Source organism: Schistocerca nitens, chromosome 1 (assembly GCF_023898315.1).
Source record: "Schistocerca nitens isolate TAMUIC-IGC-003100 chromosome 1, iqSchNite1.1, whole genome shotgun sequence".
NCBI classification, from domain to species: Eukaryota; Metazoa; Arthropoda; class Insecta; order Orthoptera; family Acrididae; genus Schistocerca; species Schistocerca nitens.
The window spans coordinates 171872766-171891930 of NC_064614.1; the positions used below are offsets into that span (position 1 = coordinate 171872766).

General features: G+C 39.7%; 1 protein-coding gene across 2 annotated transcripts in view; it reads left to right on the forward strand.

The window, feature by feature from the left end:
• Positions 1–17581, forward strand: part of LOC126244684 (importin subunit alpha-7) — a 57541-nt gene extending 39960 nt beyond the window's left edge. For both annotated transcript variants that reach the window (XM_049948258.1, XM_049948259.1), the window contains exons 7-9: positions 6366–6509; positions 11063–11222; positions 14691–17581. In XM_049948258.1, coding sequence (XP_049804215.1) covers positions 6366–6509; positions 11063–11222; positions 14691–14881 — 495 coding nt within the window. In that variant the 3' untranslated portion in view covers positions 14882–17581. The remainder of the gene's footprint in view (positions 1–6365; positions 6510–11062; positions 11223–14690) is intronic.
• Positions 17582–19165: the final 1584 nt, after the last annotated feature.

The window sequence follows — 19165 nt, forward strand, 5'->3', positions numbered from 1 at the left end:
TTAATATTTATACAGCTTCTCTCAAATAGTACTTTATTGTAGATAGCTGCATCATCTTTAAAAGGCCTTATTTTACTGTTAATAATGTTTGCAAGGTCGTTAATATACAACATGAACAGGAAGTGTCCCAACACACTTCCCTGAGGCAAACCTGAAATTACTTTTAACTGACAGTTCTCCATCCAAGATAAAATGCTGTGTCATGCCTACCAAAAAGTCCTCTGTCCACTCACAAATTTCACTTGATAGACTGTATGATCATACTTTCAACAATAAGCGTAGGTGCAGTACTTAGCCAAATGCTTTTCAGAAACCAAGAAACACTGCATCTGCCCGGTTGCCTTGATCCAAAGCTTTCAGCATGTCATGTGAGAAAAGTGAGAGTTGGGTTTCACATGATTGATGTTTTCGAAATCCATGCTGGTTGGCATTGAGGTGGTCATTTGGATCAACATGCCTCAGTGTGTTTGAGCTCATAATGTGTTCTAAGATTGTCCAACAAATCGATGTCAAGAATATTGGATGTTAGTTTTGTGGATAACTTCTACTACTGTTCTTGTAGCCGGGTTTGACCTGTGCCTTTTTCCAAGAACTGGGCACAGTTTTTGTTCAAAGGATCCACAGTGGATTATAGTTACAAAAGAGGCTTACTCAGCCAGAAATTCGGCATAGACTCTGACAGGAATTTCATTGGGACCTAGTGCTTTGTTCAGTTTTAACAATTTCAGCCATTTCTCAACACTGCTGACACTAATATTTATTTCGTTCATCTTTTCAGTGATATGTGGATTAAATTGGGGCAGTTTTCATGACTTTTGCTTTGTAAAGGAACATTTGAAAATGGAGTTAAGCATTTCAGCTTTTGATTTGCTATGCTCAATTCCAGTTTGTCTCATTCACTAGATACTGGACACTAACTTTGGTGCCTCCAGCAGATTTTAAATACGATCAGAATTTCTTTGGGTTTTGTGAAATGTCATTTGACAGTATTCTGCTGTGGTAGTCATTGAAGGTGCATTGCTCTCTTGACAACCAAAGGCATCTATGTATAGCCCTACGCTTTGTTTTATACCTATTTCACAGTAATCTCTGTTTCTTTAGAAGTTTCTTTACTGTGACTGTATGCCAAGGAGAATCCCTCCCATTATGAACTGTTCTACTTGGTATATATCTATCCATTGTGAGGTCAACTATTCTTCTAAACTTGAGCTAGAGTTCCTATACATGCTCCTGACCTGTGCTGAAAGTTTCAAGTTAAGTAAACTGAGGTTTCCTCTTAAGTTTTCAATTACATCAGGAGATGAGTTTTGTGGCTAAGAGAAAGACCAGTTATAATTTTATGCCCACTCCTGTTACAGAGTTGTGCCCAAACAATCTCAAATGCAACTTCAATTTCTATCTTGGTGGATTTGAGTTTCATGTCTACTGCGACAAATACACCACTTCCATTTCCCATTTGTCTATCCTTTCAATATACACTTATATTTTCCTCCAAAATCTCACAGCTACCAATTTCAGGTTTCAAACAGCATTCTGTATCTAGTATTATGTAAGTTTAACTGCTTTTCATGAGCAGTGCAAACTTTGAGACTCTTGTTGCAAATGCTTTGGCAGTTTACCATTAGGATTTTAATACTCTCACTTGTTGCAGGCATTTCTTTTGATCTTGCACAGATACTTCTTTGTTTCCTACAGCTATTGTTATCTGGATTGGATGGAGAGTCGCCTAATCTAAAAAAAACCTTGTGTGCACCACACACACAGTCATCTACCTGAGTAGCAGCCTCTGATGTGTTGTGCGCATCTATTTAGGGGGACCCTACAGTTCTCATCCCTTTGGCACAAATCCAGGAAGTCGCAGCCTAGCTTGTCACACAACCTTCAAAGTCTCTAACTCAGTCCTCCTACTTGACTGAGAATCAAATGGCCACAATCAGTTCTGGGGACAATGCTACAAATTGTTAGGTTTGTTGAAACTCCATGCACAAGGCCGGTCTTCTCAACTTTCTCACCGGAATGGCCCAAGAATGATGTTGGAGCCCAATTGACAGGCATCGTTTGTTCCAAAGTGCGCCACAATCTGCAGTTTGTTGCAGCCTGTTCCCTCAGTGGCTCTTGGAATAGCCTCTTCAACATGTTTGATGTGGCGCCAGGCGTACACACTGAGTGAATGTGGTGTCCTTTCCTGTCTCTTGCTGCCATTTCCTTAAGGGAATATATCCACAGTGGAAAAAGTTTCAGTAAGTTATGCTAAAAATTGCTAAATATGCATCCAATATGTGATCATTGGAAAACATTTTGAAAATATAAATCATTTGGCATTCCACCATCATCCAAGGCACATACTACTTGTCGAACATTTTCTTCGTACTGGTCTCTCTAGTTGTGATTGTGTAACAGTCTGAAGACTTTGGATTGTCGATGTTTAGTGTCCAGCTGCTAACAGTATTACATATCTAACACTAACGGTATTGTTTTTAGCCTTAAAGCAGTCATTAAAATATGTAGTGAACATTGTGTAGTTCTGTAGGGCCTTTTCATTTCATCATTTGTGATACAGCTGTTCTACTCCCATTGCAGGAGCTCTCTCTCCCCTCAGTGAAGATTGGTTAAAATGTAGAGTGTAGCAAGAAAAATAATTAAGTTTTGCTGAAAGCCGCTTTTGAGAACTAATACATAATTGCAGCAATAAGTTAGTATCGTAATTGAAACTGTACTTCCATGTGCCACTTCTACTTTCGTACAGGGGGCAGTGACTGTGTAGCTCCAGTGCTATGAGACATAAGCAGAATTTCATTCATCCAAGTTGCTTCTCTGCTTCCCTCAGAAAGCGTGCTCTGCACTGCACCCTACTTACAGTTGTAATTGTTCAGCTCCGATGTTGACCAGAGCTGAACAATTACACTTTAGGGATAATAGTAATTCTTCATAAAAGAAAATTGCTGACGTGTGTGGTTGAATAAAAATATGTGCTTTTCATACGCATATTTATGTTACAGTCCACTTTAATTTATTATTTAATCTTGTAACTCAGGTGTAACAACATATTACTTTGTAACTCAATAGTTGCTTTAAATAATGTCCACTCTCGACACACAACATTTGGAGAAAAGCTAAAGCTCATATTGAGCTGTGTGTTTTGGATACCCTCAAGTTTGTTACCATTTTGTAGTTGCGCCCAACGTGTTCTTATTCATAAGTTACTTTAGATATTCCCATCAGAAATAGAGGTGTGGATGACCTGAAGATTATGGAATAGGGCTTCATCTTCCAGTCTAACTTCAGCACTGAGATGACTGTGGATATTCACATTTAAATGATCTGTTGATCTTTTGAAGATCTGTCAGTATTTAGTAACACATCTTGTGTGACATGATTACCTTAAAGACAGTAGGCAGAGGCAAAAACTAAGTGAATTGTTCAATACAGCAGAGGATACTACTTATAGGCATGTTTAAACTGCTATTCCTTAGCTAGCTTCACAGTGCCCTTTGTCCCCTATCTCAGTATATTTGGTGGAGCTTTCCATGTGTTAATATACACACAAACTAAATTGACACTCAGCATGGTGGCTGATGGGAGGGACCCTAAATGCATATATCACTTATGATCGCTCCCATCAGCCACTGTGCAGAGTGTCAACTTAATTTGTGTATATAGTAGTTGCTCTAATTTACAAAATTGCCACGTGTACACGTATGTACATACATTAAGTCTATGTCATTGTCTTATGCTAATTGTAACATACTTACGTCACTTTAAAAACATGACAAACCATTTGCATAATGAGTGTAGGGGCTTGTTTAACTAATTCACCCATCTTGATTTGTATTAATCTATTTTTTTTAAATTAAGTTCTGCATATGTTGTATAATCTCATATGACCTTGCACCATTGACACTTTTTTCTAATGGATTAAAAATGAAACAAATAAATACAGCACGAAGACTGTCACAATTAAATCTTTTGGCCAGTAAGGCCTTTGTCAAAAGTAGACTACAGACACACACACACACACACACACACACACACACACTCACACACACACACACACACACACACACACACACACACGCAACTCTCGCACACAACTGCAGTCTCAGGCAACTGAGGCTACACTGCGAGCAGCAGCACCTGTCCTCTCCCATCCAGCCCTGTCTCTGTTCCCATTCCAGCACTACACAGCCTACATTCCACTGCCGCATGCAGTTTTTTTACATCTCTCCATTTCCACTGCACCTCCCCCCCCCCCCCCCCCCCTCGCCCACCACCACCACCATCACTACTCCCCTGCCCTCCGTCTAACCTCCCGACTGCACTTAGCGGCCCTACCCATCTCCACATCATTCCTGCATGCTCCCCAGCAGCACATCACTGTCCGCCACCCAAACCGTACTGACCCTCCCCTCCCCAGCCTCCTCATTACCCCCACCTAATCGCCACTCCCATCATGCGCTGGTCTAGCTGCTTGCAGTGTCCTGAGACTGCAGTTGCGTGTGCGAGTTGCATTTGCGTGTGTGTGTTGTGTTGTGTTGTGTCTATTTTTAACGAAGGCGTTACTGGCCAAAAGCTTTTTATGACAGTCTTTTTGTTGTGCCTATCTGCCACTCATCTCTGCTATATGGTGAGTAACAACTTTCCTTTTCATAATATTGCTACATTCCATGCTGGATTTTCCATTGTTTGAAATAAATAAGCATATAGGTGTATTTGATTTACTGATTCTTGCACAGTATTATTGCTTGCTATAGCTTAAGGTATGGGTCATGGAATTTTGATGTACTGTATTTACTCGAATCTACGCCGCACTCTAATCTAAGCCGCACCTGAAAAATGAGACTCGAAATAAAGGAAAAAACATTTCCCAAATCTAAGCCGCACCTGAAATTTGAGACTCGAAATTCAAGGGGAGAGAAAAGTTTTAGGCCGCACCTCCAAATCGAATCAAAGTTGGTCCATTGTAATATGAGACACAATTTAGGTCGAATGAATGACGATACAGCTACAGTAGTTTGGTTCGAGTTGTAAGCTTAGCAGTTAAGCTTTACCAGGTAGCCATTGCTATGCGTCAGGCGCTCCGTCCGTATTTATACGGGTACCCTTCCTTTTCCACGTGCTTCGTCTGGTTTGAATCTATTGCTTATTTTGCTTCGATCTGATAAGTGCCGTTTTCTTTGTTATAGGTGTTTACGTCACTTTAAGCTGAAAATGCATTACTGTACTGTGTCATGCATTGTTTGTCGCATTCTGATAGTGCGTGTTTACGGTCTGTCGCCGCTCGCGGCATGGCTTGCTTTTGTGCGCGCTAATGCCGCTAACAATAAAAAAAAAAAGAGAGAGAGGAATCGTCTCATTAGCGAAACAATGGCAAGAGACTGCTATTTGTTGTTACTTACATTGCTGCTTTCTTTGATAATGATCAACAAGAACCAAATAATAGACTGCTTATGATAGAACATGTTCTGAAAGAGAGTTAGGCGAAAATTTTTCTCCGTTTGAAAATCTTTGTGGCCGCTTCTTTAGTACATCAAATTCTGCACAGAAATTAAGTCATTTTAGATTTGAAAATCTAGTCAGTTGCCGTGCTTCATTTCTGACTGTATCACTATTAGGCATAAGAATAATACGAATATAAACATGACACGATGCATATATTCTTCCGCGTTTGCTGTTGTCTCACTCTAGTTTCGTAGTTTATTAGGCAGGCAGGATTTAAATGAGATAGCAGCAAACACGAAAGAAAACGTGGCAAAATGTTTATATTCGTATTATTCTTATGGTGAAAAGAATACTGCATATGATTCACAATTCATAAAAGTTCTTATTAGCAACCATCTCTTGTCAAAGGTAGGAAAAATTTCAGAACGTAGAGTTGGCCATATTGACAAACGTCCCAAACAGTCTTGCCAGTCGGATTTTCGTAGTACAGTGAAATTCTGCTACATTTGAAGATAAACAATACGGAGTTTATATTTACTTCGTTGGATAATGTATGAAAATGCAGTGGTCAAACTCGGGGTGGAGAAAAAAAGTTAATCTTCCACCTTTTTTTTTTAAAATTATTTACTGACGCAGAGGTTTTGGCACCAGTATTTATCTTTGTGCCTACAAACCATGCCTGTGTAGCGCTACATATATTCAACGGCAGAAGTTCGTTGTGGTGTCACCTACCAACATTTTTGAAAACTTCCGCTTGCTTTGCACTCGATTCTAAGCCGCAGGCGGTTTTTTGGATTACAAAAACCGGAAAAAAAAGTGCGGCTCAGATTCGAGTAAATACGGTAATTGTTTTTGATCAATTGTGGGAATTTATCATTGTCTGATCACTGTCCTAACAGCATCACACTTTCTCCATATGTTTACAGGCTGTCATTGATGCCAACATATTTCCTGTTCTCATTGATATCCTGGGAAAAGCCGAATTCAAAACTCGAAAAGAAGCAGCTTGGGCCATCACTAATGCTACGTCTGGGGGTACTCCAGATCAGATACGTTATCTTGTAGATCAGGTAAGGCTAATCAGTTGTTCATGTAGTACTTCAGTGATTTAATGTGACATGTTACTATGGGTTTAAATTATATTGCTACCTGTGACTTTTTCATACTGTTTGTGGCTTGTTCATCACAGTAATTATTGCTGAGGCTCTTTGACTTTATGCCAGACAGGATCACTTAGACAAGGTTTGGGTTCCAGTGCTGGTAATGGTGAAATCACTTCAACATTACTGCTGCAATAGAAGCAATAATTTATTACTTTTTACCATCTGATTCAGCAGCATGTATGGTAATTTATTTTTGTCACTGTAGAAGACCGTGCTGTTTCACCTAAGTAGTGTTTAAATGCAAAATACATTGCTTTCCTTTTTGCTGTACTGCAGTTAGCACCTGCACACTTTTTGCTTAATGACATTCTAAGCAGAGCCCTTGTTATATCCACCCTCATTGATTAATCCACTAAATTACAGGCCCATATCGTTAACGTCGATATGCAGCAGGATTTTAGAACATATATTGTGTTCGAACATTATGAATTACCTCGAAGGAAACGGTCTATTGACACACAGTCAACATGGGCTTAGAAAACATCGTTCCTGTGAAACACAACTAGCTCTTTATTCACATGAAGTGCTGAGTGCTATTGACAAGGGATTTCAGATTGATTCTGTAGTGGACTGTTAAGGCAGCCAGTCCACAGTGAAGTAGCCGAAAGGGCACGCGTCAACTCACGCCGTCTGGCGTTAAGTCTGGAACAGGATTCGTAATGAATGTGATAAAGAAAAGAACGTAGCTACTAGAACACTTAACTTTTATATTGTCCTTTGGTATACAGCATTCTGGATGATACAAGTGAGACTCTTATCTTGAGGTACATGCAACGTTACAAATGGTTAATGGCGCCTTGCTAGGTCATAGCCATTAACTTAGCTGAAGGCTATTCTAACTGTCTCTCGGCAAATGAGAGAAAGGCTTCGTCAGTGTAGTTGCTAGCAACGTCGTCGTACAACTGGGGCGAGTGCTAGTACGTCTCTCGAGACCTGCCTTGTGGTGGCGCTCGGTCTGCGATCCTGACAGTGGCGACACGCGGGTCCGACATGTACTAATGGACCGCGGCCGATTTAAGCTACCACCTAGCAAGTGTGGTGTCTGGCGGTGACACCACAGATTCCATATTCCTGGATTTCCGGAAGGCTTTTGGCACTGTACCACACAAGCGGATCGTAGTAAAATTGCGTGCTTATGGAATATCGTCTCAGTTATGTGACTGGATTTGCGATTTCCTGTCAGAGAGGTCACAGTTTGTAATAATTGACAGAAAGTCATCGAGTAAATCAGAAGTGATTTCAGGCGTTCCCCAAGGTAGTGTTATAGGCCCTTTGCTGTTCCTTATCTATATGAACGATTTGGGAGACAATATGAGCAGGCGTCTTTGGTTGTTTGCAGATGACACTGTCGTTTATCAACTAATAAAGTCATCAGAAGATTTTAAAAAAATGCAAAAAAATTTATAAAAAATATCTGAATGGTGCAAAAAGTGGCAGTTGACCCTAAATAATGAAAAGTGTGAGGTCATCCACATGAGTGCTAAAAGGAACTCATTAAACTTCGGTTACACAATAAATCAGTCCAATCTAAACGCTGTGAATTCAACTAAATACCTAGGTATTACAATTATGAGCAACTTAAATTGGAAAGAACACACAGAAAATGTTGTGGGGAAGGCTAACCAAAGGCTGCGTTTTATTTGCAGGACACTTAGAAAATGTAACAGACCTACTAAGGAGACTGCATACACTATGCTTGTCCATCCACTTTTAGAATACTGCTGCGCGGTGTGGGATCCTTACCAGGTAGGACTGACAGAACACATCGAAAAAGTTCAAAGAAAGGCAGCGCGTTTTGTATTATCGCGAAATATGGGAGAGAGTGTCACAGAAATGATACAGGATTTGGGCTGGAAATCGTTAAAAGAAAGGTGTTTTTCGTTGCGACGGAATCTTCTCACGAAATTCCAATCACTAACTTTCTCCTCCGAATGCGAAAATATTTTGTTGACACCGACCTACATAGGGCGGAACGATCACCACGATAAAATAAGGGAAATCAGAGCTCGTACGGAAAGATATAGGTGTTCATTCTTTCTGCGTGCTATACGAGATTTGAATAATAGAGAATTGTGAAGGTAGCTGCTGCTGCTGCTGCTGCTGCTGCTTTTGTTGATTCCCCCATCCCCACCCCCTGATCTCCTTGTTTGATTTCTTCTTGTGTCTTAACCATAATATTCTTTCCCTTCTCATATCTTCCTCTTAACACATCTTTACTCCTCTCTGTCTGTCATCTCTGTAGTGAAGCTAACAGAGCACCTACTAATGTACTACCTTGATCTTCTCTCACCAATACCTTCCCAGCAATTATACTCTAGTTGTATGTTCTCTTGTAGATCTTTTCTTTATCTCATCTTAAAGCAGGATGCAGTATAGATCGGGAAATTGACTTTCACTGTGTCACATGAGGTTTCTGATGGATGATAACCATTTCATTGTTACTCATTGCCTTCTCCTCTGTAATTAAACTTCACAGAATACCATATGCCACTGCATTTAACTGAATGTCTGATTAACAGTTAAATTAAATCTTGGACCTCGAGCTGTGAACTACTATTTCAGGAAACACTCTTATCATCCACAGATGGATCATTTCAAGACTTTGCTGACCGACAACTACTGCCTGCAGCACTACAACCCATTTAAGCAGATGCAGTTTCACTTATTCTCATTACTCACCAACACTTTTGCCTCTTAGGCTCTTATGCACACTTTGATATTCAGACAACCTGTAAGAACAACCTTACATTGTTCATGTCTCCGTTCACCTTCACAATGAGTGGCTCTCTCAGCATGGGCATTGATCGAGCTGCCTATTTTTCCCAGCCTTCCAAATCCTATCCTATCCTCCTTGAGGAGGAAGGTACTATCAGTTCCGTAAACAAGAAATACACACATTAAAAAGAGTTTTGCATCACCTTGGTTCCTAGAGTTCTGGAACCTGTACAGAAAATTGGAATAGAGAGCAACATAAACATCGTTTCTGCCCTTTTTATTGATCATGAAAACCACACATTGCATGTTGTACCACCACACAGCGAGACCTTCAGAGGTGGTGGTCCAGATTTCTGTTCACACTAGTACCTCATACCCAGTAGCACATCCTCTTGCATTGATGCACGCCTGTATTCGCCGTGTTATACTATGCACAAGTTCATCAAGGCACTGTTGGTAAAGATTGTCCCACTCCTCAACGGCAATTCGGCGTAGATCCGACAGTGGTCAATGGATCACGTCGCCCATAAACAGCCCTTTTCAATCTATCCCAGGCATGTTCAACAGGGTTCATGTCTGGAGAACATGCTGACCACTCTTGTCGAGCGATGTTGTTATCCTGAACGTAGTCATTCACAATGGGGGTGCGAATTGTCGTCCATGAAGACAAATGCCTCACCAATATGCTGCCGATTTGGTTGCACTACTGGTTGGAGGATGGCATTCACGTATCGTACAGCCGTTACGGCACCTTCCACGACCACCAGCAGCGTACGTCAGCCCCACATAATGCCACCCCAAAACAGCAGGAAACCTCCACCTTGCTGCTCTCGCAGGACAGTGTGTCTAAGGTGTTCAGCTTGACCGGGTTGCCTCCAAACATGTCTCCGGCGATTGTCCAGTTGAAGGCATATGCAACACTGATCGGTGAAGCGAACGTGATGCCAATCCTGAGCGGTCCATTCGGCATGTTGTTGGGCCCATCTGTACTGTGCTGCATTGTGTCGGTTGCAAAGATGAAACTTGCCATGGACGTCGGGAGTGAAGTTGCGCATCATGCAGCCTATTACTAACACAACATCCTGTGGCTGCACGAACAGCATTATTCAAAATGGTGATATTGCTGTCAGGGTACCTCTGAGCCATAATCTGTAGGTAGCGGTCATCCACTGCAGTAGCAGCCCTTGAGCGGCCTGAGTGAGGCATGTCATCGATAGTTTCTGTGTCTCTGTAGTTCCTCCATGTTCGAACATCACTTTGGTTCTCTCAGAGACACCTGGACAGTTCCCTTGTTGAGAGCCCTTCCTGGAACAAAGTAACAATGTGGATGCAATCGAACCGCGGTATTGACTGTCTAGGCATGGTTGAACTACAGACAAGATGAGCAGTGTACCTCCTTCCTAGTGGAATGACTGGAACTGATCGGTTGTCGGACCCCCTCCGTCTAATACGCGCTGCTCATGCGTGGTTGTTTACATCTTTGGGCGGGTTTCGTGAAATCTCTGAACAGCCAAAGGGATTGTGTCTGTGATACAATATACACAGTCAACGTCTATCTTCAGGAGTTCTGGGAACTGTGGTGATGCAAAACTTTTTTTGATGTGTATAGTTTCCTCTGCTTTTCCATGTGTGTATTGGCAGTACTCTGTCTCCTTGTATTGGCCAGCTGCTCTGTGTCTTTGTAAATTTGTGTTTATCTAATGATTTCAACAGGGGTAGACCCATTAAAATGATTCTTGTTTCAGGGGTGCATACATCCGTTGTGTGACCTATTGACAGTTATGGATGCCAAGATTGTCCAGGTGGCACTGAATGGTCTGGAAAACATACTCAGGCTAGGTGACCAAGATGCCAAGACACATGGAGGCATCAATCCCTATGCAGTGCTTATTGAAGAATGCTATGGTAAATATTTTTTGTGCAAATTTACAAAAATTCCTCCCAAATCTATTGTGTGATGACACTTCAGTAAAATTAAATGCTCTACAGTGCAGTTAGAATTACTTTTCTTGCGAATGAAAAATGCTTTGTTGCCTAACCATACGTAATTTGTATAATTCCGTGTGAATTGGTACCGCTGAAAATTTTTGTGTATCATTGTACTAAAAATACCTGGAGTTTGCTGGCAGTTATGGGCAAACTTCTATCTGTCACTGTTTTCTGTAACTGTACGTGTGTTCTATAGGCACTGCAAAAAAGTTACATTCACTCGTATGAAAAGATAGCAGTAGTCATATATAACAAGTAAAAGTATCAAACTTAACTTTCACATGAATACGAAGCAGTTATCCCAAAGAAAGCAAAAAATTGTGTGGTAACATTATAATCATTCATATCTAAATGACTTAACAAAAGAAACAATCGTATAAGAAGGAAAGAATAATGCACAGATTAATTGGCCAGAAAGAAGCTTGATTAATCTGCAGATAAGTCAGTTGCAAAAACATAACCATTTCTTGTGACTCTTCAGGTATTCTGAGCAGATATATTCAATATATGGCTCTCAGATCTGCTGCTGGATAATGATTTCAGTATCCCACAGTATTCCCCCAAGGCAACTGCTGCTTTCTGTTGACAAGTAGCAACAGCTTCTGATTGCCTGCAGTAATGAACATTCACTATGTGAAAGCAAGGATTTATTGTAGGATTAACAAAATAACCTGATCTGGTGGCAGACCCTAGAGCCATACTTGATGATAAGCATTTGTGCCAATGAAAGTCACATTTAATTCGAGGAAAAGGGTAATAATCTCCTATATTAATAGTATTTATTTAGTTGATTTTATGATGGGAACTTCCAGTGATCAGTTTGCTTCACATTCAAGTGAACCATTAAATGGTAACTATGGTCTGCTAAGCGATATTGGTGTCGTGGTGATGTTGTCCATACTTTTGTTTTTGATACACCAGTCTTGTTTTAAAATAATGTTCCACGTTTTTCCTGAGAGTGCTTTCTGAATGAGAATTGCTGTACGCAACAGGATAGCATCTTTATTATGGGATACTTCGGATCAGTTCTATGTTACGTGTATGTTGCAGCTGTTACAATTGCAGTGATAATGTTTCTTTCAAGAATGTTTTCCAGCTACCCTGAATACACAGTTTGGATTTGATACTTGTTTGTGTTTCTTTAATTGGTAATAAGGCTCCCAGTGCTACTTCACTTCTGTATTCTTCACTGGCTTCATATCAACATGTATTTCACCAATGTTTTTGTCATTTGACATTAGTCTTCTTTATTGTCATCTGAAGTATTTTTTGGTTGCTATTAGTTTTCTTCTGTCCATATACTACTTCTTTATACAGTTTTAAACAGCAAGTTGATTGTATATTAGCAATTAATAGAACAATATTTGTGCAATGTATATGAGGAAGGCACCTGAACACTCTAGGATATGGATTAGTGCTGCAAGGGAATGTAAATTTTAGTGACAAGATTGTAATTTGAATTTGACGCTTCTTCTGTGCAGTGTGGTGGAAAATCTGAAGCACTGGCAGTTGTCAGAGCCAGTCAGTGAACATACACTATGTGATCAAAAGTATCCGGACCCCCCCCCAAAAATATACGTTTTTCATATTGGGTGCATTGTGCTGCCACCTACTGCCAGGTACTCAATATCAGCGACCTCAGTATTCATTAGACATCATGAGAGAGCAGAATGGGGTGCTCTGCGGAACTCATGGATTTCGAATGTGGTCAGGTGATTGGGTGTCACTTGTGTCATATGTCTGTACGCGAGATTTCCGCACTCTTAAACATCCCTAGCCCGACTGTTTCCGATGTGGCGGTGAAGTGTAAACGTGAAAGGACATGTACGGGCCAACCTCGTCTGTTGACCGCCGGCAGTTGAAGAGGGTCGTTATGTATAATAGGCAGACATCTATCCAGACCATCACACAGGAATTCTGAACTGCATCGGGATCCACTGCAAATACTAAGTCAGTTAGGCGGGAGGTGAGAAAACTTCGCTTTCATGGTTGAGCGGCTGCTCATAAGCCAGCCATCAACCCGGTAAATGCCAAATGACACCTCACTTGGTGTAAGGAGCATAAACATTGGACGATTGAACAGTGGAAAAACATCATCTGGAGTGACAAATCGTGGTACACAATGTGGTGGTCCGATGGCAGGGTGTGGGTATGCAAATGCCTGGTGGTCATCATTTGCCAGGGTGTTTAGTGCCAACACTAAAAATTCGGAAGCGGAGGTTTTATGGTGTGGTCATGTTTTTCGTGGAGGGGGCTTCCACCCCTTGTTGTTTTGTGTGACACTATCACATCATAGGCCTACATTGATGTTTTAAGCACCTTCATGCTTTCCATTGTTGAAGAGCAATTCGGGGAAGGTGATTGCATCTTTCAACACAATCGAGCCCCTGTTTATAATGCACGGCCTGTGGCAGAGTGGTTACATGACAATAACATTCCTGAATCCTGTAGAACACCATTGGGATGTTCTGGAACGCCGACTTGTGACAGCCATCACCGACCGACAACGATACCTCTCCTCAGTGCAGCACTCTGTGAGAGTACACACATCAACCACAGCGTGTGCCCAGGGCTGATTTCCTCAGGCCTCAGGAAGCGATCTGGCCAAAAATAAATTTTAGCTTTGGGGCACCAGAAAGTGAATACACTGTGTCGTGTTGTTGAAATGACATTCCAGTGATGAGACCTGAAGCCCATTGTCATCACTCAATAATTGACAAAAGTAAAGTGGCTACTGCTAGTATCAGTAGCTAGTCATAATTTTGCTCCTGGTTATAGCCTCTGACATCATGACAGTCAGTAGTTCCAACTCTGTTACCTAAATGAGTTCAGTTACTGTTATGAAATTTTCACCTGCTCTAGCCATCCACCTTTTGGTAGTGAGATGGATGTTAAGAATTTATTTTGTAAGAGCAATGACCTTGAAATACAAAGAGGATGGCTTGAGGCAGTTTTCCTCACAGTTTAAATTTTTTAATAAGTCTGAATTATTTGATACATTGGTGCACAGTAATTTATTTGGAGACAGTTTCATCTTCTCTTCATTTGCATCCTTTCATTTCCATTAATATGATCTGTCACTATTACAGGGCTCTGAAAAGTGTGCTAGAGTACAATAACAAAGTGTTTTCATAATTCGAAATGGTTTTCACACACATACACCAATAACTTATGGCTGGTTCTCAAATGTAGTCGTACAAAGATAATTTGTAATGTTTGTCTCTCTGGTGTTTACATCATAAATTCTTGCTATTAGTAACAGCATGTTCTGGAATGCTGCTCCTTGTGCAGGGTGCAAGAACTGGAAATCTTTTTGACCAGTGAAAAAATGTCCAACCCAATTATACATACTTCTGAAAATATTTTACTTCATTATTGTTTCAGGTCTGGATAAGATAGAATTCTTGCAGTCACATGAAAATATGGACATCTATCAAAAAGCATTTGACATAATTGAGCACTACTTTGGAAGTGAGGAGGAGGATGCGAGAGTTGCTCCAGCAGTCGATGCAGAGGCACAACAGTATCAGTTCAATGCTGACCAGAGCGTTCCAATGGGTGGCTTCAATTTCTGAAACTCTGGATGATGGGCCACAAGAGTCGCCTCGTGAGTAGTTCGGAGTTTATTTTCGTTCTTATTGAAGTGAACTGAACTGGCAAAAATTGTAAATTTTAAAGAAATGGAGCAATTTTGTGATCATTTAAAAGGAACACGGAAAATAAGAACACTAACTAATGATATGCAGAGAAGAAAAGAAATACAAAATTAATATTCTTTCTGCAACAATGTCTCAGTTCGCGCCTTGTGTGCTGCTGTTTATTATTCTGCAGAACTGAAAACTCCTGTTCTCCGGTTGTGAAACATCATAGAATTAATACAACAAAAATGAGTATTTGTGGGTCCAAGTACATGACAGGGTCACTGAATCCTGGGTGTAAGAATCTGTGATGTTCAGGAGCAGAGTATAGTTGCCACTTGCAAGACACACTTTTGTGTTACTTGAAGTAATTGTGTCTAGCTTTCACAGTTACCGGTAGATTTCTGTTCCATTCCTCTGCCTGGATAATGCAGTTTCTTTTGCCTGGACCCTAAAAGATGAATGCCATGTGGAAGTACTTTCTTAATTAAATAATGTTTGTAATATATCTTGCATGTGTAGAGCATTGTGCAGGTGTAACTAAATACAGCAGTTTATGATATTGTAATGTGAAAATTTGCTGTGACCATTCTGGCCTCTTGAATGTGTATGTATTCAATTGGTTTGTAGCTTGAAAGAGTATCTCTCTAATGAAAAGGAGAGGAACTGATATCAGGCATATTTTTTTGTTATGCAGAGGTAATTCATAAATATTTGGGGTGTTTAAATGCTGATACAGTGTTTCATATTGTCCAGACATGCTATAGAAATTACTGTAAAGAACACTGTAAACGCTTTGACAACCCACAACAAAGTCTGTCAGTGCAAATGATAGTTTTTTCCTCGCTTCATTCATGCCTTTCAAAACGCACACTACTACTTTCTGTTCCATTCCCAGTCCTGTTACTTTGCATCTGTAGATCTACCTTTATTAACAGAATCCCTCAGAGTACATCTGTGTTCCAGTATTTTTCCTCTGAATGCTACGCTATGTATAATAAATGATGTACACTGTTTACTATTTAATTTTCTTTTGACATGCTATGAAAAATACAGGAAACATAAACATTGTGGAAACTGATAACTTTTCACTTTTTGAATTGTATAGTTTCTTTAATTTCTCATACAGAAGCTGTAATGAACAACATTCTCAGTTTCTTTACTGATAACCTTGTAGTTCATGCCCCCACTTTGTTACCTGCTCGCCAAGAATTGTTAACATTTTGCGCAAAGTAAATTTGGTTCTAAAAGGCATTCAATGTTGTGCCTGTCTTTAATGGCGAAACTTAGTGAAGCTATGAAAAATGCGTAAAATTAATAATTCTTTGCATTACAAATGACGACGTGATGACTGACCATAGTTAGGTGACAGTGAAATAAATTTGACTGGACTTAAAGAAAAAGTTAAGTGAAAAGTGATGACTTAAAGGACAACTTCATTAGATCCTTAAATGTTTACAATTACAAAATTGTAATACTTTGTAAGTGATCAAAATAAGAACTGTGCATTGAGCAACTGAATTAAGATTGTTCAATCAGCAACAGAAATTATTTCGTGTAAATTACATTGATAATGCTTGGTGCTCTCAGTGGATTTTTAAAAATGTAAATAGGATAAATATTCTGATATAAGATGTCCACTGTTATAGAAAAGCTGGAAGATATGTTATAGTGCTGTTTGAATTTGGTGGCACCACCCAGTCATTTCAGTGTTTTGTATTCTGACATTGTGCCCTCTGACACATTCAGTAGGGGATGTCATGTTATTTATGGAATATTTATTGTGTTAAGACTTGAGACATGTTTCTCTTTACTTTGGCTGGTAGCATGTATTTTTAGCCAATTGTAGAGAATGTGTTGGAAGTAGGAGGTAGAAACAATTGTGTTTCTAATTCATTTGTAATACATTGTTGAAATGTGTTGCAGCTGATACGTTATGGCTACCACATAAGAATGCATGTCATATTTGTTGAAATGAAATGAAGTTTTCAGAGAACTCGTGCTGTATATTTTATTTGTAGTCAAGAGTGTCTCTGTAAAACCCACAGATTTTTCTTTGTTGAAGAAGAGAGCCTTTGCACACTATGTATGCAATACTTTTGTTGAATATTTTGTAAAGGTAACAGAAATCCATTCAAATAAAGGCAGTATTTTCCATAAAAAGCAATCAGTATAAAACAAATGCCAACTCTTTGTAAATTTTTGCAGATCAAAAATGTGGAAGAAAAACGAGATGACAAGAAATTCATTAATTTGGTCTTCTAGAATGTTTGCTGAGAAGTACAGACTGATACTGGTATGGAATGTGATAAGACTGCGTAGGGGTCTCCCCCAAATACTCTTGACTAAAAACGACTGCCAATACATGAACTGTCGAAAGCAAAAAGTGGGAGTGTGAATCATGTTTTATGTTCCATAACTGCCTTGAAAACAGAGCTAGTCAACTTTCCACCTCATACTGAATTATAAATTTAATAAAAACCCTTTGTAAGAAAAATGTATTATATTTAATATTCTCCTTTGTTTGACTGGTACTGATATTAATACTGATGATGTTACAATATATAGTTGGCGAAGAAGCAAGAGTGTATAAAAATGAGAACTGTGTTGCTTGAAATAAATTTGAAACTGTATTGATATAGTTTTAATAATTTAACTGCTTGTATTCTGTTACACCATGAGGACAATATAAGGTAAGGAGTAGATTACAAGTTTTTTTTATCAAATATTATGTTTGTTCCATGGAGAAGGTAACGAGATTTCAGTAGTTAGAATATTTGGGAAGTATGTTTGCTAAGCAAGTAAACTGATAGTTCCTTTCCCATTGTGCAAAAGCTATAAATCTATTCTGCTTCTTTTTATTAGCACCTGATTAATTCCTTGAAATGAATCATTTGCCCAAACAATATTGTACCCAACATTTTTACCAAAAGCGAGTTAGAGTTGGGATAGCATTATATCTGACCTCCTTTATCTACTGGTTAAATTGTTTCTATCTTGCATTATTTTTGGTACTGTTGTCAAACCTCAAAACATTGTAACTTATCATTCTGGGTTATGCACCGAATGTTGTCGTAACGAGAGGAGTGCAACAGTGTTTGAATAAAGGAAGGAAATTTAAGTTAATATTTATGAGGTAAAGGACAATATATGCAAGGTGTTGAAGGATAGCAGGTGCCCTATACACTCTTAACCAATGCACCCCGAAGGAATTATCCAAATTAAATGGAAATCGCTAGATGTGATATACATTTACAGGAAAACAAATTATTACAATTTCAGAAAAATTGAATGATATATTCAAGAGAAGACTTTCGCAAATTGAGCAAGTCAGTAATGCATTGGTCCACCTCTGCCTCTCATGCAAACAGTTATTTGCCATGGCATTGATTGATACCTGATGGATATGTGCCAAATCCTGTCAATTGGTATTTTAGAATGTCAAAATCTTGAGCTGGTAGGAGGGCCCTGCCGTTACCACTCCAAACTTTCTGTAAGCATGAAGACTAGTAGTAGAAAATCACCGTGTGTGGCAGACTGTATCTTGCTGAAATGTAAGCCCAGGGTGGATTGATATGAAGGGCAACAAAATGGCATAGAATATCGTCAACTAACTGCCGTGCTTTAAGGATGTCATGGATGGCAACCATAGCAGTCGTGCTAAGAAATGAAATGGCACTCCAGACCATCACTCCTGGTTGTTGGGCTGTATGCTGGGTGACAGTCAGGTAGGTATCACACTGCTAGCCAGGGTGTCTCCAGACAAGTCTTTGCTGGTTATCAGGGCTCAGTTCGAAGCAGGAGTCATCACTGAAGACAGTTCTTGTCTGGAGACATCCCAGGCAGTGGTGGGATACCTACCTGACTGTTGCCCGTCATACGGCCCATGAACCAGGAGTCTGGGTAGAACATCCAACAACTCTGTCAATCAGTTGCCAAGCTGAATAACTGCTTGCATAAGAGCCAGACGTGGACCAATGCTTATTGACTTGCTCAATTTGTGAAGCTCTTTCTCTTGAATAAATCATCCAATTTTTCTGAAAAACTAGTCATTTGTTTGTCAGTACATGTGCAGCACACCTATCAATTTCTATCCCACTGGAATACTTCCCTTAAATATAGCAGATTTTGTGAGAGATGTTAAAAGTTGAATTTTGTTCTTTTCTAGGAAAGAATGTGCCACTGTCAGTTTTCACGTGGAAATTTATTGGCAAATTATAA